At 41.7% G+C, this 27,330-nt stretch overlaps 1 protein-coding gene across 3 annotated transcripts in view; it reads right to left on the bottom strand.

Moving 5' to 3' along the window:
• RALGAPA2 (Ral GTPase activating protein catalytic subunit alpha 2) overlaps nt 1–27,330 on the bottom strand; it is a 330,418-nt gene that overhangs the window by 58,826 nt on the left and 244,262 nt on the right. For all 3 annotated transcript variants that reach the window (XM_073672456.1, XM_073672457.1, XM_073672458.1), the window contains one exon: nt 24,278–24,405. In XM_073672456.1, the coding sequence (XP_073528557.1) occupies nt 24,278–24,405 (128 nt within the window). The remainder of the gene's footprint in view (nt 1–24,277; nt 24,406–27,330) is intronic.

Genomic DNA, 27,330 nt, shown 5'->3' with positions numbered 1-27,330 from the left:
ATGTTTTTCATGGATATAACATGTAAGTCTATGGTGCTATTCACATCTGCAGACCGTGTGTTTACAATTTTTTTTTATCTATTGAATTTTAACCATGGATCAGTTAAAAACGAATGAAACATGAATGGAATATGTTCCGTATTTCATCTTTTTGAATGAATCCCAATAGACTTTAATGACAGAGTCTGTTCTGCGAAACGGATAAAAATAAAATATGTACTGAGTCTCACAGATCGGACACAGATCAGTTTTTAAAAGGGATGAATGTTTGTGGATCAATGAACTCTGTGGTTCCATATGCTGTCCCTTTATAAAACAGACAGCACGCGGACTTGTGCTAAACCATGTAATATTTTCTCCCAAGACTCTCCTGTCCCAGTACTACGTGCCTCCTCAATCACAATGGATCCTTATAAACCCAACATAACATATGATGCGACGACAACAGATTATAATGGCAGATATTGTATTGTTCATATCTATGGCGTTAGAGACATACAGTACAGACCAAAAGTTTGGACACACCTTCTCATTTAAAGATTTTTCTGTATTTTCACGACTTTGAAAATTGTACATTCACACTGAAGACATCAAAACTATGAATTAACACATGTGGAATTATATACTTAACAAAAAAGAGTGAAACAACTAAAAATATGTCTTATATTTTAGGTTCTTCAAAGTAGCCACCTTTTGCTTTGATGGCTGCTTTGCACACTCTTGGCATTCTCTTGATGAGCTTCAAGAGGTAGTCACCGGAAATGGTTTTCACTTCACAGGTGTGCCCTGTCAGGTTTAATAAGTGGGATTTCTTGCCTTATAAATGGGGTTGGGACCATCAGTTGTGTTGTGCAGAAGTCTGGTGGATACACAGCTGATAGTCCTACTGAATAGACTGTTAGAATTTGTATTATGGCAAGAAAAAAGCAGCTAAGTAAAGAAAAACGAGTGGCCATCATTACTTAAAGAAATGAAGGTCAGTCAGTCCGAAAAATTGGGAAAACATTGAAAGTGTCCCCAAGTGCAGTTGCAAAAACCATCAAGCGCTACAAAGAAACTGGCTCACATGAGTACCGCCCCAGGAAAGGAAGACCAAGAGTCACCTCTGCTTCTGAGGATAAGTTTATCCAAGTCACCAGCCTCAGAAATCGCAGGTTAACAGCAGCTCAGATTAGAAACCAGGTCAATGCCACACAGAGTTCTAGCAGCAGACACATCTCTTCAACAACTGTTAAGAGGAGACTTTGTGCAGCAGGCCTTCATGGTAAAATAGCTGCTAGGAAAACACTGCTAAGGACAGGCAACAAGCAGAAGAGACTTATTTGGGTTAAAGAACACAAGGAATGGACATTAGACCAGTGGAAATCTGTGCTTTGGTCTGATGAGTCCAAATTTGAGATCTTTGGTTCCAACCACCGTGTCTTTGTGCGACGCAGAAAAGGTGAACGCATGGACTCTACATGCCTGGTTCCCACCGTGAAGCATGGAGGAGGAGGTGTGATGGTGTGGGGGTGCTTTGCTGGTGACACTGTTGGGAATTTATTCAAAATTGAAGGCATACTGAACCAGCATGGCTACCACAGCATCTTGCAGCGCCATGCTATTCCATCCGGTTTGCGTTTAGTTGGACCATCATTTATTTTTCAACAGAACAATGACCCCAAACACACCTCCAGGCTGTGTAAGGGCTATTTAACCAAGAAGGAGTGTGATGGGGTGCTACACCAGATGACCTGGCCCCCACAGTCACCAGACATGAACCCAATCGAGATGGTTTGGGGTGAGCTGAACCGCAGAGTGAAGGCAAAAGGGCCAACAAGTGCTAAGCATCTCTGGGAACTCCTTCAAGATTGTTGGAAGACCATTTCCGGTGACTACCTCTTGAATCTCATCAAGAGAATGCCAAGAGTGTGCAAAGCAGTCATCAAAGCAAAAGGTGGCTACTTTGAAGAACCTAGAATATAAGACATATTTTCAGTTGTTTCACACTTTTTTGTTAAGTATATAATTCCACATGTGTTAATTCATAGTTCTGATGCCTTCAGTGTGAATGTACAATTTTCAAAGTCATGAAAATACAGAAAAATCTTTAAATGAGAAGGTGTGTCCAAACTTTTGGTCTGTATTGTACGTGTGAAAAAGTGGTGCTGAAGAAGGGTTCCAGTCCGTCATGAAGTATACAAACAGTACTTGGCACTCAAAAAGATGATGAAAAATAGAGAAAGTATATTCCTTTATTTTTGTTATTTTTATAGGCAATCAGAGCACTCTTCATATAGCGGCTATGGTCGTATTTCCACTGTGCCTATCTTCTCAGTACTATCTTTAATACATACAGCAATCTGTATCTGATGAAAGTCCATGTTATAGTGACCAAAACATAATCGATACACCCCCTTTTTTTGATTACCTACAAAATAAAAGAAACCTGAACATACTTTAAATTTTTCATCATTTTTTTTGGAGTGCCAGGTACTTTTTGTTCATATTTATGCCATTGTGTCACAAAAAATGACAAGGAAACAGGTGACTTTCATTACACTGCTCAAAAAAATAAAGGGAACACTTAAACAACAGAATATGACTCAAAGTAAATCAAACTTCCGTGAAATCAAACTGTCCACTTAGGAAGCAACACTGATTGACAATCAATTTCACATGCTGTTGTGCAAATGGAATAGACAATTGATGGAAATTATTGGCAATTATCAAGACACCCTCAATAAAGGAGTGGTTCAGCAGGTGGGGACCACAGACCACATCTCAGTACCAATGCTTTCTGGCTGATGTTTTGGTCCCTTTTGAATGTTGGTTGTGCTTTCACACTCGTGGTAGCATGAGACGGACTCTACAACTCACAGAAGTTGCTCAGGTAGTGCAGCTCATCCAAGAGGGCACATCAATGCAAGCTGTGGCAAGAAGGTTTGCTGTGTCTGTCAGGGCAGTGTCAAGAGGCTGGAGGCGCTACCAGGAGACAGGCCAGTACACCGGGAGACATGGAGGGGGCCGTAGGAGGGCAACAACCCAGAAGGAGGACCGCTACCTCCGCCTTTGTGCAAGGAGGAACAGGAGGAGCACTGCCAGAGCCCTGCAAAATGACCTCCAGAAGGCCACAAATGTGCATGTGTCTGCACAAACGGTTAGAAACCGACTCCATGAGGGTGGTATGAGGGCCCGATGTCCACAGTTGGGGGTTGTGCTCACAGCCCAACACCGTGCAGGATGCTTGGCATTTGCCACAGAACACCAGGATTGGCAAAGTCGCCACTGGCGCCCTGTGCTCTTCACAGATGAAAGCAGGTTCACACAGCACATGTGACAGACGTGACAGAGTCTGGAGACGCTGTGGAGAGCGATCTGCTGCCTGCAACATCCTTCAGCATGACTAGTTTGGCAGTGGGTCAGTAATGGTGTTGGGTGGCATTTCTTTGGAGGGCCGCACAGCCCTTCATATGCTCGCCAGAGGTAGCCTGACTGCCATTAGGTACTGAGATGAGATCCTCAGACCCCTTATGAGACCATATGCTGGTGCGGTTGGCCCTGGGTTCCTCCTAATGCAGGACAATGCCAGACCTCATGTGGCTGGAGTGTGTCAGCAGTTCCTGCAAGATGAAGGCATTGAAGCTATGGACTGGCCCGCCCGTTCCCCAGACCTGAATCCGATTGAGCACATCTGGGACATCATGTCTTGCTCTATCCACCAACGTCATGTTGCACCACAGACTGTCCAGGAGTTGGCGGATGCTTTAGTCCAGGTCTGGGAGGAGATCCCACAGGAGACCATCCGCAACCTCATCAGGAGCATGCCAAGGCGTTGTATGGAGGTCATACAGGCACATGGAGGCCACACGCAATACTGAGCCTCATTTTGACTTGTTTTAAGGACATTAAATGAAAGTTGGATCAGCCTGTAGTGTGTTTTTCCACTTTAATTTTGGGGGTGACTCCAAATCCAGGCCTCCACAGGTTAATAAATTTGATTTCCATTGATGATTTTTGTGTGATTTTGTTGTCAGCACATTCAACTTTGTAGAGAACAAAGTATTCAATGAGAATATTTCATTCATTCAGATCTAGGATGTGTTATTTGAGTGTTCCCTTTATTTTTTGAGCAGTGTATTACTTAGTTTCTTGAATAATATTGACTTTGACTCCGACCCGCATCTCATGTAGAGAAGATTTTAACATTACATGAATATTTCATTCAGTTACATATAGATTTCACTTCACAATGGTAAATTAAACAGGAGAAGTTAGTTACTTCCTCCCTGGCTGATGACATCACATTCCAGCATTTCTATTTTTTTTTCTTCAACTTGTACAATTTTAAAAATACTATATTGCATCTGATGTGTCACAATCTACATACATAGATTCAATTATGAAGGTTTCTGTATTGTATATAATGGAGGCAGAGAGTTTTCTCTGGGAAACTATACGGCAGAAAAGTCTCATGAGAGCGAATATTACACATAGCGGATTCTTGTGCAAATAAGGGGAAGAGTCCAGTGCTTAAAATAGGCCAAACGTGTCATATTTAAAGGATTTCTCATTAATGAAACGTGTTTAGAATCAGTGGTCTGCAGCACAAACCGCTTAGCTTACAAGGAAGTATTACAGTTGCTGTGCTTAAAGGGGTATTCCAATAAATATAAGCCCTATCTATAGGATGTGCACCTCTGATGCGTCCAAGACTGAGCTCTGCAGAGCCCAGGTTACGGGTGGCTGGGGTTCCCAGCAGTCAGACAACCAGCTATCAGTAAGTTACCCTCTATCCTGGGGGTAGGGAACAACTTTAAATTCCAGGAATACCCGGTTAGGAATTAAACATCACAATCAAGTTACTATTTTTGATAGTAGGTGACGTTTACATAAGTTGTGTAATTACCCTTTCAAAAGGCCATAGTAAAGATCTGCTTATCACCTATGGTCCTGCTCTCCAGTTCTCAGCAAACAGCGGATTTTGCCAGGGAAAAAGCTGTGGACACTACAGAGAAGTGTAGTTTTTCATGGTGGCCATTCAGATGAATGGAAGTTTATGTAATACAAGGAGGATTCAAGTCCGCCAAAACATGAGTGAGGAGTCTTGAGCACACCCATTCACGAGGTCCATATACCTAATGCATATATATGGGGGCTGACTTTTTGAGAAACCCTGTTGAGTATGGAATATAATTGAAGCTCAAAGCCAATTAAGTTGCTATAGGAAAATCAGATGCAACAGTAACAAGAAGGAAAAAGTTCTTTTTTTTTTCCCCCGCCAAGCACAATAATCAGTCTGTACACTACAAACCTAAACCATTTGACTGGCAATGCTAAAAGGGATACTAAAATCGAAAGCTTTTATTCCATGAAATACTAGTGCACTAATAAAATACAGTAGCTTAATTAAAAAATCCTCTTTTCAAACCTAATTTTGAGAAAAACTCTAATGAAGCACTAGAATAATAAAACGCTAATCTCTTTGCAACTCTTTTCAAGTATTAATATGTAAGTGTGAGTTTTGGGATTCCATAATGAACGCCACTGCAAGATTTCTTTGTAATCAATGAGCAAAAAGCTGGAATGCAAATCCTATTCAACATCTTGAGAATACTAAGAGCTTTTTACAAGGCAAAGAACACGCTGAAAAGTTCATTAATTAAACAGTACTTGAAGAACAGATGGAATGGCTATCCGGACTTTAATTACTGTAAGTTGGCATGCAGGTTTGCAGACCTTAATGAGATTCAATAAAACAAGTGGTTGAACATCAATCACTATCGGGAAGAGAAAAGGAGAAAAAAAAAAAGCTGAAAGATGAGCAGACTTATTAGGCAACAAGTTATAACATAGCAGTGAATCCACATAATGGAATTTCAGTACAAGGTTAGAAGAACATCTTAATGTTCACACAAAGGTCCTCTTAATGGTAAATAATATGGCAGGCTCCATTCATACAGTTTCCTTCTTCACCTTCAGATTGTGGCCAGAGAAGCTCCGATGCATATGTCAAGCATGTCCATAGGACCCCATGCACGCAGTGGATACCAAGAGTGTCCCTTTGGCACTAAACATTAGTATATCTTTTCATTTCTCAGTATGAGAAAAACAGATGGAAAAAATACTACCCAATATCTTTTTTTTTTTTTTTTAAACATGAGAAGTTAATGGCCAACCTATGCCACTGTACGCTTACATAGGAAGGAAGGGAGTAGGAAGGGTGAAAAGCATAAAACAGTGACCAGAGCCTTGAAAGTTGTGTACTGCTATTAACCAATTCAGACTGAATAGATCTGGAGGAAAAAGAGTTAAAGCGGTATTCCCATCTCCAAGATCCTATCCCAATATGTAGTAGGTGTAATAATAATAATATTAGCAAATATCTTCAATTACTTATTTTACTCACTTATATAGAGCCATTAATTCCACAGCGCTTTACAGACATTATGGGCACTGTCCCCATTGGGGCTCACAATCTAGATTCCCTATCAGTATGTCTTTGGAGTGTGGGAGGAAAAAGGAGAACCCGGAGGAAACCCACACAAACATGGGGAGAACATACAAACTCCTGCAGATGTTGTTCTTGTTGGGATCTGAACCTAGAACCTCAGCGCTGCAAGGTAGTATAGAAATGTAGTATCATTTTTCTGATTCAATATGTGTCTTTTCTCATGTGCAGGCATTGCAGGACCTTAGTTATCCATGGTTACGACCACTAGCAACTAGCTGTCACTATATCAGTGGTCGCAACCATGGATACCTAAGGTCCTGCAATGCCTGCACATGAGGAAAGAGACATAGCAAATCAGAAAAAATATACAACATTTCTAATTGGAGGTATTTGGTAATATTATTATCATTACACTTAACACATATTGGGATAGGATCTTGGAGATGGGAATACCCCTTTAACATTCTTAATGGCATTGAACAACATGAAAAACTACCATCTGTATTGCTCACTACTTCTAACATATAGTGCTAACATTTGCTCTTGCACAACAGGAGCCAGAAAAACGAAGCAAGGAAAGGTCAATGCTGCACACTTGGATACAACCAAAGGTGTTTAGCCAAAATTATTATCTGATTGTTTCATCCTTTAAGGCTATGAACACCTTTAATATAGAATAACACAATTTGACTATCTGAATTTCAGGTGGCAATATTGAGTGTCTCAGTAAAACATGCTTGATATGAGTACTATATGTCTAAGGTGCTGCTCCCTTCAATAGTGCACATATTTGCCTTGGATGCGGTCTTCCTTTGTAATACTACTACCACTATTACTATTCTTTGTGCTGTTATCTCTAACACTGAGAGAAGGGAGAAGGAGACCAAAAAACTGAAAACAACCAGTATTTGGTTATAGACTCTATATCAAAAGCAGCAGGACAGTCAGCTGTGTAAAACAGGTATCTGAATCTACAACAATACATTTTGAAAATGTTAACTGATCTGTAAACATCTAGAGGTCTTTTAGTCTTTAAAACATGGATTTTTGCAATTGGCTTTCATTAGAAAATAAAACTGGCAGGTGTGTTGGGCTAACTTTTCAGCCATATATTTGCTCATATTCTAATATGCACATCGCACATACATATAAACACAAGCTTTATTTTATTTAAGAAATAATAGGCAATTATTGTAAAGTAATAGTCGGTGTGCAGTAGGGATATAAGTAAATGGCTGAGACCACTGTCTGAACACAAGTGGGTACAGAAATTAGTAGAACAGAAATCTTTTTTTGTCACTTACAAAATACCTTATTGAAAATGAGACACTGAGGGCTCTTTTTCATCTGTAGCGAAATAAAAAGGTAGAGAATCCAAGGCACTTAGTGTTTTTTCCCTCTGAGCTATCTAGAAAATTGAGTTAATAAGACTGTTTCAAACCAAAAAAAACATGATGTTTTTTCTGCATAGCATTAATTAGACCCTTGCTCATACAGAACTAAAATGCTCTTAACCTTATCTCTTTGTAAGTCCGTCTTTGTTGCCACAGATGCCGAATAGAGGAAAAGTCTGCTCTTAAATTCTGTAAAACCGTTTAAAAAGAAAAAGTACTATATAAAAGTTCAAAAAAAAAAAAACATTGGTGCAAATACTTAGCTGCCGATTTTAACTTCCATTATGCCACATTTATGGCAAGAACAAGATGAATTTTTATTAATTGCCATCTTCAGTAACAATTAAAAACCTGACGGAAAGCTGATTGACTGAAGGTCATATCTGATACTTCACCACCCTATCCTGCATAAAAGAATAAAATCAGCCCAACTGAATACCAAGAAACGACACTTGAAAGCATCTTTATTCTACACTATAAAATAGCAGGTACTTAACCCTTTAAACCTGTGATTAGAATAAAGTTTAATCTTTTGCAATTGTGCACTAAAGGTCAAAGCTGGCAATTATTTTTTATTTCTTTACTTTATAAAAAGATAGCGTATTTGCATTCCAGGACTAATGGGTTTTGTAACTATGACATAAAAGAGCTGATATTTCTTTCTTGATGTTCTTGTGGGTTAAAAATAGCGAAAGCCATTGTGTCATTTTTAAAATAAGCAAATAGACTGATGCTTTTTGGTAACTTTCTATCACCAAAATGTTGAAATTGCTTGTGCTCTGTTGTGTTTTTTTTCTGTACTCGAATTATAGATTTTAGGGTCATTAATCCCTACAAAAAATCCCCCAATGTCTTACGGGCCATGCAATGTGCATTACTAATATGTTGTTCTCAAGTTAAAAGTCCCAGTATAAAAATAAAAAATTTTTTTTTACTCACTTGCCTACCAGAAGTTGGCACTAGGGGCTGTGGAGTCGGTAAGGGAAACCTCAGACTCAGTCTCGTCAATTTCTGTGACTCCCGACTCCACAGCCCTGCCTCACTACTGAGCGTGCACATAAAGTGCAGGAATAGAACAAATTTTCCCAAATTCTTATGAAAACATTTACAGCACATACTGCATTGAACTACTGTACCCAATTTATTACAGATTATTTGTATATTTATTATATATTTTAGGAGTCAGTCCATTTTATACCAACTCCACAACTCACTCCACAGCCCCGGTGGCGCTGCATATCATTTCAGTCACAGTCCGTTGGACAGTAGTCATGGCCAACGGAGTGTGATTGATGGCCTAGACTGCCGAAACATCATGACAATTGCAGAGGGAAGCCAGCAGATGCGCGATGACAACCAGTCCCCCGGCCATACACATTGAAGCTGGGTATACGTTCCCAGCTTCATTTGCTATATGTGCATGCTCCGGAAGCTGCTGCATGGCAGAGGCGTTGTTCATGTTGTGAATGTTTATCAACTATATAATCTAATATGTATGGGCATACATGTACATAGGATAAAGAATTCCAAAAGACAGTTTTACTGGGGCTGGACATCCAGACTTTAGCGTAAAGAATGATGGGTAAAAAGAAGCAACGTCTATGGTGAATGCAGCAGAACCCACATCCATCTCAAAATTTAGACATGGGTACGCAAAACACAGAAAAGGCATAAAATAAAAATGAACAAAAATAATGTTTATTTTAATTAAAATCCCTTTTTTTTTTTTTTTTTTTTTGCATAAAATGTAAGCAAAAATGTCATGTGAGCTAGTATTGCTACTTCCCCAGTTACCAGATGGCCATGCCTTAAGTGTACATATTCACTAAACCACCAGCAGATTCTAGTAGTGATCTGTGCTTAAACCTTAGAACATTCCCGCCGCCCGCTGAGCAGTGTACATTAGGCTAATGACCACAACACACTTTAGCACCTACAAACAGTGCCAGAAGTCACTTTGAAGATGTGAGACCTGAGTGGGCAACACATGTCAATTAGCATTATAATTCAGAAAAAAACAAACACAGCCTTTGCACAGGGGAACAGACAGATTAAGCTTTAAATGTAAATGGTTGAGTACATTTTGGGCAATAAACTTGATTCGTAAAAAAAAAGGGAAAGGGGCCATACTGTACATTCACAGTCAAGGAAGAGGCAATATGGATGGAGACAAAGCTCCCATTTTACATCAACTACTTCCACACCTACATGTACACACATTTGGAATAAACTTTTATTTGACCTCCTCTAACAATACTAGCTTAGCTGAATAATTTCTACTCCTCCTTTAAAAAAAAAAAAAAAAAATCCCTTAAAAAATGGAAAAAATTATGTTCAGTTCAGTGTAATTAAATCAACTTAGTGTTGGGGGTGGCCAAAAATATTGGTTACAGTGAACAGCTATGGTTTTGCGCTGCTTCTTACAGTCACATGTCAAGTAATATTATATGCTACAACTTTATTTGTTAAAAAAAATGGTAATCTGGTCCAGCACTCTAAATTTTCGAAGTAAAAAAAAAAAAAAAAAAAAGCTTTTTTGATCCATTAAAAAGATAAAGAAAAGTACACAAGTTTAAAAGCAGGACATCCTGCAAAAAAATCCTATGCGTTTCGAACCTAGAAATATGTACGGTTCTTAATCATGGCATACCTGTATTTGCTGAACTATTAAAAAAATACTTCTGCAGAGGTTTGTACTAAGAAAGCTTGTGATTTTGGCAGCGTGGTAAGAAATGATACATATACAGCACCACAAAAGTCAATTCTGCACTAAATCCTCTATATGTTGCTGTTGATTTACAGCATATTTCACCTTTTGCAATGAAATGCACAGGATAAAATTGCCAGGCAGCGAACGTCAAATCCTTTTAGCCATTGTCAATTTACGCCACAGATTTTCTCTGCAGATTGTGGAAGGGATTGCAGTAAACCTCAGCCTTAAATCTAGTAGGCAGATTTTCTGTCAAAAAAATATGAGCAGAAACACCACTGAATTTAGGACCCAAAAATGCATGGAATCATTAATTTATTTTTTTTAGAGGGGTGTGGAGGTAGTGACAAAAAAAATATGTTTGGGGAAAAAAATAATAAAAAAATAGTAATTTCCAGTTACATATAACAGCTTTCAACATCATACTTCAATTTATTATTCTATATACTTATCTAAATATTTTAAATTGTAAAGTGCTGCGGAATCTGTTGGCGCTATAAAAATTATTATTTTATCCGTTATCATCTCAATTTTCCAAATTGTAAAGACCACTGAATTGCGATTTGCAGTTTAAAAACTTTTAGGATTTTTTTTTCCTTTAATAACCACATGCTTTGTTAGACTTCATAGCCTGAGGGTTAAAAGCATGGGTGTGGAAGGTGGCTTTTGTTTGGAAAAATTAGCAATGCTATGAGTCATTGTGCATTAGAGCTGGAATAGTTTTGCATCTTGTATGAATCCAGACACCATATGCCATGCGAGGCTCTGTTACTTTATTTGGTGCCGTTGTAGACAGGGCAGACACGTGGGTATCCCCAATGGAAAGGCTGTCTCCTCTCAGTGGTGAGTGGAGGAACCCAGTGATCTGAACACATCAGACATTGTAGCTAGCAGCAGGAACAGCTGGTAAGCTAGCAAGAAGCAATGGCAATACAGATCTAGAATGTTAATGAGACCCGGCGAGCTGACAACACAACCCCGAAAAGAAAATTATCTTAATTGTGCTCTAATTTTGCAATTTACAAGCTGGATACACAATATATCTCCAACTATCTAATAGAACACAAAAAGTACTAAAAACCACATAAACAAGACAAAGACATTCTCTGACTTGAACGTTGGAAAATTCTGTTACTTTATGTATTAAATAAAATGTTGCAACCGCCATTGGTACGGCCCTTATCAAATGAACAGCGTCAACCTAAGGCATATTCTAAAATGTTGCACTATTTGTGGACGTTTCCATCGTGTTACGCTTGCATGAGCAATGCGAGATGACATCTAAAGCAAATGTTAATCAACAGTCCTGTTTAATATTCCTAAATGCAATGGCTCCTCAAAAGCTCAGTGATACGTGTATTATGGCTCACTGAGTGGCGGCTGGTTACTGTGTTAATCCGGCATATTTAAGTGGAAGGAAAATGAAGCTGATGAAGTGTTTGAGATGCAGACTGCTCAATTAACCCCTTAAGTGCAAAGGTGGCCTGCAAACACTGCATATAAATAATCAGAGATTAGAGACATAATGCAGGAAAGCAACATGCAGCGCAACACACTACTATCTAACAGCAAGATTCGGCATCTGTTAGGTAGTTATTCCTCTCTAATTCCTAGAGTGAAAAATTCTATAATAACACTACTACAAAAGAGGGCTTCTCTCCTACGGCAAGGCTTTCCGATTAATACATAAAACAGTAGGGATGAAAAGAAAAAAAATCTGCCAAGGAGCAAGTCAAAAATACATAAAAACAGTATTTTCTATAGTAAAGAATCCTCTTACCAGTTCTTAACATACAATGATGGCCTATCCCTAGAATGAGCTATGGATGTGTGATCAGCAGGGCGTTCTGACCGTTGGCATCCCCACAGATCAGCACAGCAAAGGAGCTGCAGCAATCTAATGGTTACCCAAGCACATTGGCACACACATATGTGGCTTAGCCCCATTCACTGGCAAAAGAAGAGACGATCGAGGTGTTTTTCAGAAAAACTTCTAATATGAACAGTTATAAAACAAATACATGTGAAACAGAGGGCTATGTAATTGGGTCTGAAATGAAAAAAAAGATTGGTAAAGGGAAGCCATCGAAAGAAAACGAAGTTTTTGGGTTAATCTTTATTATTTTCTTTTGCCAATGTCTTTTTTTATCTAATCCAATCTGTCTTAAATATATAAAAAACAAAACAAAAAAACAAATCTTGTAATTTCCACACTGACCACTGGGACTCTGAGAGTCTAACTTCCTGTTAATTCAGGAAACAACACATGTACATAGCCACAATGATCAGACTTCCATCCTGATGAACAGGTGTTTCCTAAAACATCAGTAAGTTAGAGTCTAGAAAAGCCCCAGTGACCGACATTTATCCCTCCTTTACGAGACACTTGCTGTCAAACTCCTCAAAGTGAGGTAGCTCCAGATTCCTCCCACATCATCTTGAGGGGAGAGTCAGTAGGTCAAAATATACATGAGGCTGCAGGCCGACCCTATCGATATAGGCAGGTTCAGCCAACTTTAGACTAATTTAATGGGGGTAGTTAAGCTGCCTGGTCTTACACTTTTACCAGGATATACCCTCCTCTAAATATCAAACACACAATTGACACAGCCGAACTTAAATTTTTATTTCACTAGAGTAAGGGGAATGTGCAGTTAACAGACACGACTTTGGCAGCGCTGTTCCAGCAGTGTTGGCACTCGCTCTCCTGCGGTGTTAAGACATGTGAGTCCTGGGCCCAATCAGCGCTGGCGTCACTGTCCCTACCTTTGTACAAATTGAACATGAAGAGGAAGTCCGGGCTGCAGCTGATCTCTGACTTACTCTTCATGTTCAATTCATACGAAGGCAGAGACAGTGACGCCAGCGCTGATTGGGTGCCAGGCTCATGTGTCACAACAACCGCACGAGAGCCCCAGGGAAAGCGAGGGCCGACACTGCTGGAACAGCGCCGGCACGGGAGGGGAGTATAAGCTTTTTTATTTTATCGGGGCCAAACATTTAGATCAAAAAGGGCTTGTCCTAGTAGTGGAGAACCCTTTTAACTCCCATTGAAAGAATGGATTGGCATGTTGAATTCTAATACATTCAAAACCTGCTTCCTACTGTAACTGCCATGGGGTCAATAGGGGAGCCAATTTAAAGAAACATCCTGACAAAACTAAAAATTATAGGTGTATATTTATCCTTTACATGGTTTCATGTCTCAATTTTTTTTTTTTTCCTTCCATTGGATAATAATTTATTCAATCTTTCTAAATATCTGTATCTGAACACAATTTTAAAACGTTTCTACATTTAACGCAGGATTAGAGCGGTTTTCTCACTAGGACATACCCTACCCCTATACCAAATTAGTCTGTTGCAAACCATTACTTCCCATGAAAAAACAGTTGTTTGCCCACTGTGTAGAGCCAGTTTTGGGCCTCTCATATTAAAGGGGTTGTCTCTAGTAAAATGTTTGCTTGGGAGTAACAAAGAAGGCAGTGATTGATTAATTGAAAGATTGACTTTAGAATGGAAATAAGACCAGGTTTAAAAAAATAAAAATGGCACAATAAAATAATAGAACACACACATATATGTGTGTGTGTGTGTGTGTGTATGTGTATGTATATATATATATGTGTATGTATATATATATATATATATATATATATATATATATATATATACATACATACACACACACACACATACATACACGCACTAATTTATTTTCAGTGCTTATTATGTGCTGAAAAATAAATTGACAAATCGTAGTAAGAATATGGAATATCTGAAATTTTTGTCCAAGTTTCTGAAGGGTGCTACAAGTAAGAGCACTTTTTCCACAATCTCATGTAATGCTACCTAAAAGCTTTGCCTTGCATGAGTTGTAACAGGCTAGGACAGATTAGAGCCATCGATTGATGCCTGGAGAAGGTTCTCACTGTGAGAACGGAAGGTAAGCAGTGGAGACAGACAGCTAAAATATCGATTTCCAGCAGCAGGGAAACTGCACTTCAAAATGAAGGTCAGGGCTTTTTTATCCCACCTATTATAGCTACCGCAGTGTTCATCAGGGCAGAGCCAAGATTGGTGTTGCTTGGGCAAGTGCTTATGCCTCAGAACTCCAGTCTGTCTTTAGATAACTGGTTACAATAACAGACAGGAACAGCTCAAGATGGCAAGTTAAATCTTGTGCTTCCGTCTGAGCAAGGTAACAAAGACCGACCGCAGACAAACCTGTCACTCAACGATGATCAGCTCACAGAAGAAAGCTGTCAGGTGCCACAGTGAATAAATTGCGGCAGCAATGTCAGGCTCTCCTCAAGACTTCCATAATCGTTTCCAAATGAATCCACATACAGGTGTTAGATAGACACATTCATGAAGAAAGAAAATGAATGAAATTGAAGGATGGACTTCTTAAGTAATAAGGAAAGATTATTTCTATGAAGACTAATCCCTTTACGATAATAATCTAATCTCAGAAGGTTCTAACAAATCTCAAGAGTTTAAAAGATAATAGAACATGTGATTAAAACATACAAGTTATTAAAAAAAAGACAATCAGGAAAATGATTATGAAGAACTTAAAAAAAAAAAAGGAAACATTGAAAATCTACACATGCGGGAATTATTTTGGATTCGGAAACATGACCTACAACATAATCAGATCTTTTTCTTGTTATGAAGTTAAAATAGGTCATTTTTGAGGTTGTAAGGTCTAAAGGGTTTTTTCTTTTTAATATATTTTAAAGCGGTCACCACTGCAGGCTAAATAGCTGCACTTTGTAAAGTCTTTGTACAAGGCAATGATTAAAACATTGTGCACAACCTTTACTGCCATTTGCCTATTCTTTGAAACCCAGAAGACTGCTTTATGAGAGACAGTATATGAGTTATACTGTTCCATCAACGGTGTTCTGTCTGCTGACGGGAACGTGACAATAGCTCTGGACAATGGCCAATATTTCATGTTGAACTTTAAAGGAACTTTATAAAGAGGTATAACCTCTTCTAGTAATTTAACCAAGTTCAGGTTCAGGGCTTGGCATGCCTAGTGGGGAAATGGCAAGAAAGTGTAAGAAAAGCAAAAGGTCACCTGAGCAATTCTCACTATCCAGGAGGAAAAAACACAATGATGATATTTGTACTGGAAAAAAACACAATTAATAGAATTTTCTGAACGTCTGGTCGGCATATTGCATTTTCCGTGTACTATTCAACATTTTCCTTTAAAGCACCATATTAAAGGAGTTATCGAGATGAAAATGAATTCGGATTACTGCTCTGAAATCACAATTGCAAACACTTCGGGCTTAGCTTCAACACAAAACAGAGCAGACTCATCCCCTGCTTCCCCCATCTGACTAGTAAGAAGGGGGCTGGCTGACTCGCTCTTTTTAATATCTTTATTAGTTAAGCCAGCCTTCTTTTCTGGCTTTCGATGGAGGTAGGGGCTAGTGAAATGAGACATTCTCCAAGCTCCTTCAAGATTGTCAGCCACTGGCAGAAAGGGGAATGAAGTGCTCTCCAATGTGAAAGTTGGAACTTCTGGGACGAGGTATGAAATTGGGACTCTGTGGCAGTTTTAGTAACTTTCAATTGCAAAAACCAAGTAATTTTGCTCCCTGGGCAACCAATTTAAGACTACTTTATTTTGTAAGGCGCTCAAGCCTGATTTTGAGCTAAAGGTATTCTGTACTTTTATTGGTGCTCAAATGAATTACTTTGGCTAAACAAGGTTTTGGAATCAGCTTCCTTACACAAATGTATAGCTATATATCTATGATATGGCAAGAAATGAAATGGGAACATTAAATATTCTTTGTTAAAAGTTGCATAAAAATTTTCACGCGATAGAACGAAAAATAATATAACCGTACAAAAAGTTGACGGTATTAGTGCAACATAAAGCAAAAAACCCCCCAAAAAAACATAAGTAGGACCAACCTTATTGAGACGGACATATAATACAGTACATTTACAATATATTACATTTTCTGCCTCTAAATTTGGCCTAGTTGAACCTCATTATAAAAAAAAAAAAAAAAAGTTTAAACCTAGTTGTATAACATACTTTAAATATATTATTAGCATTTTAGAATTGCACAGATGTGTTTCATTACATTTTTGCTGCTATTACATGATATAAAAATCCAAGAAGCCCATGACACCTGCTGGGAAGCAAAGTTAATGTTTGGCATCACCCAATCCCATCAAGGACAACAGCCAAAGTCAGGCAGGGGGACAATGTTGCGCAATACAATGTAGCCTAAGGCGAGGCTCAGATGGCCGGATTTCACGGTCCAAATACTTTCCGCAATGCACGGACAAACCTTGGGTCTCCCAAATCCAACCTTGGGTCTCCCAACTCCGAACTTACAGCCTCATAGGATTATATGAGGCTGTAGTTTCAGGTCAGGAGGCCAACGGTCAGTTCATACATTGTGGTTAGGATAGGGACCATGAAATCCGGACGTCTGAACCTTGCCTTAAACACGTTAGGATCCCTCAATATGTCTCAGACATTTCAGATTCTTTTTTGTGACCAAGAAAACTGATTTTCATTAGCAAAATATTAAAAGGGTTTTTCATGTCACTTATATTAATCACCTTTCCACAGGTGAGAAATGCCAGATTGGTGGGAGATTGCCTGCTGGGATACCCATTGGTCTCCGGAGTTGGTATACATGTCAAAATCCATGAACATTGAAAAAAAAAACGAGACAAAAAAAAGTTGTCTGCTAAGAAAATAACCTAAAAACTTCACTGCCATTTACTTAGAAAAAGCTTCCTAGCACTAAAAAATGTATTTGGTGGAATTTGCCATCATGATCAAATGATTACAGTGCAAACCCCTGAGATTTTTCAATGGATCAGCAGGTTTCTGGTCCCCATGGAAACCAAATCTGGTACATTGTCCTCCACTCAGCTGGAGTATTGAATGTCGGGGCCCTTTGTGCATGATGAGATTTCTTCTGCAACCTTCCAGCAGCAGACTTCAGTGCTTCCTCCTGACTCGCTTCTAATTGAGATGCAAATTAATCTCTGTGGCTGATTACACTTCCCTCAAAGCTTGTGACAAGTGCAGCTGTATCCAGAGTCTGCAGACGTTCCAACAAGTGACTTCAGCTGTCTTTACTTGAAAACGGCTGCCAGGCCTCCACTGTCCTTGTGGAGATAGATTTGTTTCAGAAACACCCATTCCCCAAACTCTAGTAGACACAATTAGCCATCACTCCATTGTCATCTTTGTAGCTTGTGCAGAGGAAGCTCCGTACAACTTTCATGTGGTAGAATCAGACTGAGGGTGGGTCAGGACCCCGCTCTTCTGATACTCATCCCAACTGTAACCGGCCTGAATTCTTTTATTAACCAAAATTCTCCAACCAATATATTTTATGGTTTGGACTTTATTGTACCTATTTCAGACCAGATGTAAATTCAGAGGGGGCTTTAGGAGAGCACGGGGCACAATAACTGCCCCTGATGAAGGGGCTCCCACAGAAGCTGACACCTTGTGACTACCATAAATCTTAAAAAAAAAAAAAAAGAAAAAAAGGTAACTACACTTTTAAAACAAGTAAGTGATAGGGGATGATATGCACTGCAGCTCAGTGGGTGGCCACATCCTGAGTCGCCCATCAATTGCTCAAAAGACCATTCAGATGTAAGAAGGTCAGGAGGGGAAAGCACTCAGCTCCTGTATGAGAGCACGCAAAGACTGAGGTTTGGGAGTGAACGTTGAAGGTGCCAGAACCCAGACCCCACCAACCAGGAACAGAGCACCAGTTACCCGCAGCCCTTGTTACCCAGCGTGTGGATGAGTGGAGGAATGCCGTGTGGATGGCGGTCAAAATAACTGACAGATTGAGTTCAGCATCAAGTGTTTTAGGCAAAACTCAGGGGTGCACTGAAAAACAAACATTTCTTTTACTGCAAATACAATGTAACACTACGTCAAAAGTCAGAGTTGTTCCTCTGGGCCAAAGTGTATGTAGTATTAAGATTTACTTATCAATATCTGAAATAGGTAATACACTTGACATTGCAATTGCAACACCAAGCAGGAAAAGCTGTAAGGTTATGAAATCGAGGAATAGACTGGTGTCGCCAAAATCTGCAAATGCTCAAATTTTCAAGCACCTAGCTCCGATCTGTGGCATGTGGGAGGGACATAATAGCCAGATTGGAACTGGCGATGCCTCCCGTTACCACTTGTCGCATAATGAAGGGGAATTTACACTGCAAGATCATCGTGAACAGAAGCTTTTAAAAAAGCTTGTTTAACAATTATCTTACCGTGTAAACAGGCTGCCGATCACCTGATGAATGAGCAAAATGCTTGTTTATTGGGTGAAATGATCTTTTGTGCAGCGTAAAACATCATCGTTCTCGGCGATGCTTAGTCCTGTGTAAATAGGAGCGGCACTACCGAGAACGACGGCAGCCTACCGTATTTTTCGGACTATAAGACGCACTTTTTTCCTCCAAAATTTTGGAGGAAAGTGGGGGTGCATCTTATAGTCTGAACATATGTTCTATGGCTGTGGGTGGTGGGGGGGGGCTGGGGAGAGCGGTAGCGGCGGAGGAGTGGGGCCCAGGAGGTAGGAGCCGCGCTGTGGCTGCAGCCTACGCTGTGCCCACTGCTAAAGAAAATGAATATTCCCTGCTCCCCACGCCCATGGGCGTGGAGAGCAATGAATATTAATTTTCCTTAATAGCGTGCACACTGCAGCCACAGCGCGGCTCCTACTGTGCTCTGCGGTCTGTGTGCCCACTATTAAAGCTCATGAATATTCGCTACAACCCACCCCCATGGGTTGTAGTGAATATTCATGGTCTTTAATAGGGGGCACACTGACCGCCGAGAGCAGCAGGAGCCGCACTGCGGCTACAGTGTGCACGCTATTGGAGAGTGCATGGTCACTGCTTCCCACGCGCAGAGTCCTGGCGTGGGGAGCAGTAACTATTCCGGCACAGCACTTCACTGTGTGAGGGCGCATGGCAGGGATGCAGTGCTGGAGGAGAGAGGAGGTGAGTATGATTGTTTATTTTTTTTTTTGTGGGCAGCGTGATGGGGATCAGAGGGTGCCAAGTATACCAGAATGGAGGGGTGCCACACATACCAGGATGGGGGATCAAGGGGTGTCATGCATACCAGGCTGGGGGAATCAAGGGGTGCCATGCATACCAGGATCAAGGGATGCAATGCATACCAGGATCAAGGGGTGCCATGCATACCAGGATCAAGGGGTGCCATGCATACCAGGATCAAGGGGTGCCATGCATACCAGGATGAGGGAATCAAGGGGTGCCATGCATACCAGGATGAGGGAATTAAGGGGTGCCATGCACACCAGGATGAGGGATCAAGGGGTGCCATGCACACCAGGATGAGGGATCAAGGGGTGCCATGCACACCAGGATGAGGGATCAAGGGGTGCCATGCACACCAGGATGAGGGATCAAGGGGTGCCATGCACACCAGGATGAGGGATCAAGGGGTGCCATGCACACCAGGATGAGGGATCAACGGGTGCCATGCACACCAGTATGGGGGATCAACGGGTGCCATGCATACCAGGATCAAGGGGTGCCATGCATACCAGGATCAAGGGGTGCCATGCATACCAGGATCAAGGGGTGCCATGCATACCAGGATCAAGGGGTGCCATGCATACCAGGATCAAGGGGTGCCATGCATACCAGGATCAAGGGGTGCCATGCATACCAGGATCAAGGGGTGCCATGCATACCAGGATGAGGGAATCAAGGGGTGCCTTGCATACCAGGATCAAGGGGTGCCATGCATACCAGGATGAGGGAATCAAGGGGTGCCATGCATACCAGGATCAAGGGGTGCCATGCATACCAGGATGAGGGAATCAAGGGGTGCCATGCACACCAGTATGGGGGATCAAGGGGTGCTATGCATACCAGGATCAAGGGGTGCCATGCATACCAGGATCAAGGGGTGCCATGCATACCAGGATCAAGGGGTGCCATGCATACCAGGATCAAGGGGTGCCATGCATACCAGGATCAAGGGGTGCCATGCATACCAGGATCAAGGGGTGCCATGCATACCAGGATCAAGGGGTGCCATGCATACCAGGATGAGGGAATCAAGGGGTGCCTTGCATACCAGGATCAAGGGGTGCCATGCATACCAGGATGAGGGAATCAAGGGGTGCTATGCATACCAGGATCAAGGGGTGTCATGTATACAAGGATCAAGGGGTGCCATTCATACCAGGATCAAGGGGTGCCATGCATACCAGGATCAAGGGGTGCCATGCATACCAGGATCAAGGGGTGCCATGCATACCAGGATGAGGGAATCAAGGGGTGCCTTGCATACCAGGATCAAGGGGTGCCATGCATACCAGGATGAGGGAATCAAGGGGTGCTATGCATACCAGGATCAAGGGGTGTCATGTATACAAGGATCAAGGGGTGCCATTCATACCAGGATCAAGGGGTGCCATGCATACCAGGATCAAGGGGTGCCATGCATACCAGGATCAAGGGGTGCCATGCATACCAGGATGAGGGAATCAAGGGGTGCCTTGCATACCAGGATCAAGGGGTGCCATGCATACCAGGATGAGGGAATCAAGGGGTGCCATGCATACCAGGATCAAGGGGTGCCATGCATACCAGGATGAGGGAATCAAGGGGTGCCTTGCATACCAGGATCAAGGGGTGCCATGCATACCAGGATGAGGGAATCAAGGGGTGCCATGCATACCAGGATCAAGGGGTGCCATGCATACCAGGATGAGGGAATCAAGGGGTGCCATGCACACCAGTATGGGGGATCAAGGGGTGCTATGCATACCAGGATCAAGAGGTGTCATGTATACAAGGATCAAGGGGTGCCATTCATACCAGGATCAAGGGGTGCCATGCATACCAGGATCAAGGGGTGCCATGCATACCAGGATCAAGGGGTGCCATGCATACCAGGATGGGGGATCAAGGGGTGTCATGCATACCAGGATCAAGGGGTGCCATTCATACCAGGATCAAGGGGTGCCATGCATACCAGGATCAAGGGGTGCCATGCATACCAGGATCAAGGGGTGCCATGCATACCAGGATCAAGGGGTGCCATGCATACCAGGATCAAGGGGTGCCATGCATACCAGGATCAAGGGGTGCCATGCATACCAGGATGGGGATGAGGGCCAAGTATACAAGGATGGAGGATATTAACAGAATTGAGGGACATTACCCGAATAACAGTATCAGCAGCAGACCCCCCTCCCCCATAACAGTGCATCATGACCACATTTTTTGCTTACGTTTTTTTTTTTATTTTCCTCCTCAAAAACCTCTTATAGTCCAAAAAATATGTGTGCACTGAGCGCTCTAGTATTAATAGCTTAGTGTGCTCGTTTACTTTGGGCTGCTTGTGAAAACCGCCAATCGGTATAAGTTTACAAACGATGTAAACTATGGAAGATCGCAATGCCATTGATGTCAGTTTAAGGGCAGCACGGTGGCTCAGTGGTTAGCACTGCAGGCTTGCAGCTCTGGGGTCCTGGGTTCAAATCCCACCAAGGACAACATCTGCAAGGAGTTTGTATGTTCTCCCCATGTTAGCGCAAGTTTCCTCCAGGTTCTCCGTTTTCCTCCCACACTCCAAAGACATACTGATAGGGAATTTAGATTGTGAGCCCTAATGGGGACAGTCATGATAATGTATGAAAAGTGCTGCGGAATGTGTTGGCGCTACATAAAAAATAAAGATTATTATGTCAGCATGGTTCAATGTTGAGTGTCCCATTGGTTGGAAGAACACTGATGAACTGACAGCAAGAGGAGCACAGAGGCGAACTACAATAATAAACAACGTGTTAGACAAACCCCAGAGGGGTAAATACCCCTATTTAAGGGATTGAGAATTAAAACAAAACTAAGTCTAACTATTAAAAATACAAATGCGGTCCTTGTAAGGTGGCTGCTGGACACATAGTGGATAGGAGATATGTATCACAGAGCTGGATGTCCTCTGGAATGTAATCCTAGAGTACTTCTCTAATACACATAGTACTAAGAGGTGTTAATCGGCTATGACAGGGCCAGGTTTAGCGTGAGCAGCTGAAGAGTGGGCGGGACAGCTGCTCACCATATCTCCACCCCTGGGTGTGACTCACATTATAAATTAAGACCTGTTTGTCTCACAACTGTCTGTGTGTGGAGGTGTGCAGACCTTCTGGGTTGTGTGCCTTTGTTAAAGGTCTGAGAAGCTGGACTGTAACCCAAGCAGGAGAACCAGCACTATTGTATGGACTCTTTACTTTAATTTTTACTTTGTGCCGCACAAGGGCTGTATTTAAGTTTTCCTGTGATGCGGTTTATGAGGAATGAAATAAACCAGCCAGAGATTTAAATAGAAACTGTTTCTGTGATACCTCATCCCAAGCCCAAGTGAGTAGCACTGTTACATCCCATATTAATGTATTTCAATCTCTGATAGTGCCCATCCTATATTAATGTATTTCAATCTCTGATAGTGCACCTCCATTACCTGCCACTGACGCTAAATAGCTAGATTAAATTATTCTATTCATGGATGCAGTCCATGAGTTGGCATGAAGTTATGAGGGCAAGTATATTCAGTGATAGATATAGGGCTACACAAGCCATTAAAATAGTTCAAAAGCTCATCACCTTCCCAACATGTTTCACCTACATAGGCATCAGCAGGGAACGGAGGACCACATTTGCCAGACGTCCAGCCACAGGTATTCTACTGACTTCATGTCACTGTTCTCAAAGGCTATCATGGTGCAAGGCAAGAAGCAATGGAGACGTTAATGTAGGGCTACCCTCTTAAACGAGGAGTCCCACTTTTATCTTGAACGCAATTGTACCCAGAGATGGGTCTGGAGACCACGTGGGCAATGCCATGAAGAGACTTTCATGAGGGAACATCACGCTGGTCCTACTCCAGATTTATGACAACACCAGATCACATGTTGCATCCTGCATTGCCTAAACAGGCTGCCATGACCTGCAGGGTCTCCAGACTTGTCTCCCATCAAGTACATCTGGGACGTCATTGGTTGCCAACTGAAAATGGAGCTGCCAACAGTGGATTTTGATGATCTGCCTGCCCAAGCGCATCCAGTGTGTCAGAGCATTTCTCAGGCAACCATTATGAATCTCATTGATTTCATTTTTATTATTATTTGCATATTACTAAAATTTATTTCGATTTCCATAATTCTTCAACTTTTCCTTCTATGAACTGGAATTTCAATGTTGAGGAATGTATTTCCTTCTATGGAATCCTTTGGGAGAAAATCTATTTTAGATTATTAATAAACTGATCCCAAATCAGTAAAGTTTATATTTTATCTTAAATATTTTCCAGAATCAAGTAAGTCACTCTAGCTTAATAATGATATGTCCTTCTGTCATCATTAAAGAAAACGAATTAATAATAAGCCCACACAACCCCATGTCACCTTCCATTCATAGTATCCGAATGCCACTAGTAAGACTCAATATGGATCGTGTCAACTTGTGGGCGTACTGTTGACAGTGAAACATCAGTAAGGATGATGGTCGTGTTTTGATTTTGCTTTCAAGATGACGCAATTCTTCTTTCAATTCATGTAAAATGTCAATCTCTACGTGACAGCTACCTGAGCGCTGCCAAAATATGAAATTAAAGCACTTACCGAGTCCAAAGGAGGCCTTCTGCATGACACATGCCTAACATAAAAAGGATACAAGCTCTGGTAGAGAGGGATAAGAGACTTGACAGCTCGGCTGGCATTGATGCAGGTTGCACACACTAGAATTGGCAACAGCTTTTCTGTCACAATAGCTCCGTCAAAAAGGGGACCGAAAAATGGCACCTATAAAATAAAACACAGGATTTTGAGACAAAAGCATTTTTAACAGAATTGTCTACAAAGGAAAGCTGTCATAGTGCCAATGTGTGCATTTCTGCAGCATCACAGGTAGTATTCGCTATGCATAGTTACACACAGCCATGTGCTCTACCGGTAACACACACTAATCATCACACAACCATAAGGCATCTTTACATGGCGAGAAAGACAAAGTTAAATCCTAAGGGTCAGATCAATCAGCATCGGACACCAAAACGCTAACACAGATATTCTGCACTGTGTGAGCTATGGTCTACATATAGAATGGACTCATTTCTTAAATGAATATTCATGAGCATCAAGGGTCCTGAACCTGCCCAGAACCAAGAATATATTACTTAGATGGTTTTCTACTCATTTGCAATAGTTAGTGACTCTGATTTGTGATTGGGCAAAACCATCAGTGAACAAGTCTATGAGTTACATCCATGACAAAGCTTAAAATGCTACCAAATGGCGGTCATCTAACACCAGTGTTATGGCAACAAGACCCAGACCTCACGAGGTTCCCAAAAAACACAGTTCTAAGGACCCTTAAAATACTGCAGTCTTGCTGGAACTTGCACATCTATCAGACTCCTTCTGGGCACGAAACGCTCACGGTTGAGCAGACCTTCTACTTCACCCTCCTTACAAATGGGTGTCAGAACATCAGAAGAAAACACAAGGTTTAATCGAATCTTCTCAAGAATATATATTGGTCTACAGGATTAATTAGAACAGAAAAGAATGGAGGCAAATAATCTTCAAATACCATTAAAGGGGTAGATGAGATCAGTTCTTTAAAATTGATGGCCCATCATCAGGATCAACAGCCAGTAACACATTGGTGGGGAGTCTGACTATTGACACCCCCACCGATTAGCTGTTTATTAACGGCACTCTTTACAGTTTACCAGTCACGGCTTGGTACTTTCAGTAGCAGCTGTGACTGGTGTTATAGCTTCATCCCCTCCATGTGACCATGACTGGAGCTGCAATACCAAGAGCACTCCACTACTAAAAGAACAGCGCTGTGCTGTGGGGAGCAGTGCCGGGCGGTGCAGAGGGATGCAGTGCAGAGGGGATGCAGTGCAGAGGGGATGCAGTGCAGAGGGGATGCAGTGCAGAGGGGATGCAGTGCAGAGGGGATGCCGTGCAGAGGGGATGCCGTGCAGAGGGGATGCCGTGCAGAGGGGATGCCGTGCAGAGGGGATGCAGTGCCGGACAGTGCAGAGGGGATGCAGTGCTTCAGAAGCTGATCGGTGGAGGTGTCATAACTCAGACCCCATCCACAATCTAATATTGATTGACTAATCTAAGGTGGTTAAACATGTATTACACAAATGACTACGGTAATAGACAGAGGATCGCTTGTGATGAATTTAGGTTGCAGAACATACTACTACATAGAATGAGAATGATCCAGCCATAAACCAATTATTATGTTCATGGTACAAAAATACTGTATTTTTCGCACTTTAGGTTCCACCTTACTATAAGACGCACCCCAAGTTTAGACAGCAGATAAAAGGAAAAACATTTCTTACTAAATAAAACCTCTCTGGCGGTGTAAAGAAGTGGAGGGGTCAATACCACTAATTTTAGTGCATTACGATCGAATAAGGAGGTAATGGACCTATTGTTAGTGTTTCTCCGCAGCATATGCATTATACACATATAGCTGTAAAGCACCCACATTATGTACACGCTCTGCAGCATACACAGTAATTAAGACATACTGCTCTGCTGCACATACAATGGCTTGCAAAAGTATTCACCCCCTTGGCTTATTACCTATTTTGTTACATTACAGCTAATGATGAGCGAGCCTGCTCGCTACTGCTCGGTACTCACCTGAGCATCACTGTGCTCGACATGCTCAGCACTCGGTGAGTATTTCCGGGGTTGCTTGGTGGGAACTCGGGTCCCCTCCCTGCATGTTTGGCGCTCTTTAGAGAGCCAATGAACATGCAGGGATTGCCTGCCATGCACTGTAATATCATGGCCATGTTGGTTGTGGCATTACAGTGATTGGCTGGCCGCACAGCGTCATCGAGTCTATATAAGACCTTGTGCCCCTATGCTCGTCACAGTCTAACCTGGAAACAGGCAGAGTAGGGAGAGGTGCTGCTGAGTGAGGGAGAGATTAGCTTGTTTATTAGTTAGTACAGGTATTCCACGGCATATCTATATATCCATCTGAACTAACAGTCCTTCTGAGGACTAATCCAGCTGCATATATTCAGTGGCGATAGCAGGAGTTAGGAAGGCAGGGTTTGTGGCAGTGTATACAGCACAAGAGGGTCCACTGCACGTTTTGTCTGCTCCTGCTGTTACAGATATCTGTAGACATAGCCTCAGATATCAGGGGCCAGGGCTAATTTTTTTATTTATCTTAATATTGATTATTTGCTTAAAAAGCAATACAGAGTACACCATTTTAGTGCTCCATTTGCTTGTTAGCAGAATACAGCCAGATCTTCTCCATCATCAGACGTGATCCCATATTACAGCAATAAAAATCCACAAATTTTTAGTGAAAGTGGAAAATATTGCCTCCATTTAGAGTTTTGCATCAGTGTGTCAGTGAAGCTATTCACACGAGGCCGCTGTCAAGAATAGTAAACTACAGGGCCGCTATTTAAAACCGTGGGTGTCCGTCAGACATATCACATATAACTGCGGTTCAGCCATTTGTAGCGAATGTGGAAAATATTGTCCTCCATTTAAAATGGGCAAGGCGCGTGGCAAGGGATGGGGAAGTGCACGTGATGGTGCATGCAGAGGCTAGGGGACCGCAGCACACCGCTATTGAACCCAGAGCAGTGTCGAAAGGTTGTTGGTTGGGTAGCAGATAATGCTTCCAGTCACTTTGCCACCACCACCACCACCCTGTCTTCCACACGG

The sequence above is a fragment of the Phyllobates terribilis genome, unplaced genomic scaffold, assembly GCF_046119375.1.
Source record: "Phyllobates terribilis strain yellow unplaced genomic scaffold, ASM4611937v1 Scaffold_3__8_contigs__length_932513732, whole genome shotgun sequence".
Taxonomy (NCBI): domain Eukaryota; kingdom Metazoa; phylum Chordata; class Amphibia; order Anura; family Dendrobatidae; genus Phyllobates; species Phyllobates terribilis.
Note: the sequence above shows the minus strand (reverse complement) of the source record. Positions and strands in the feature narration are given on the sequence as shown.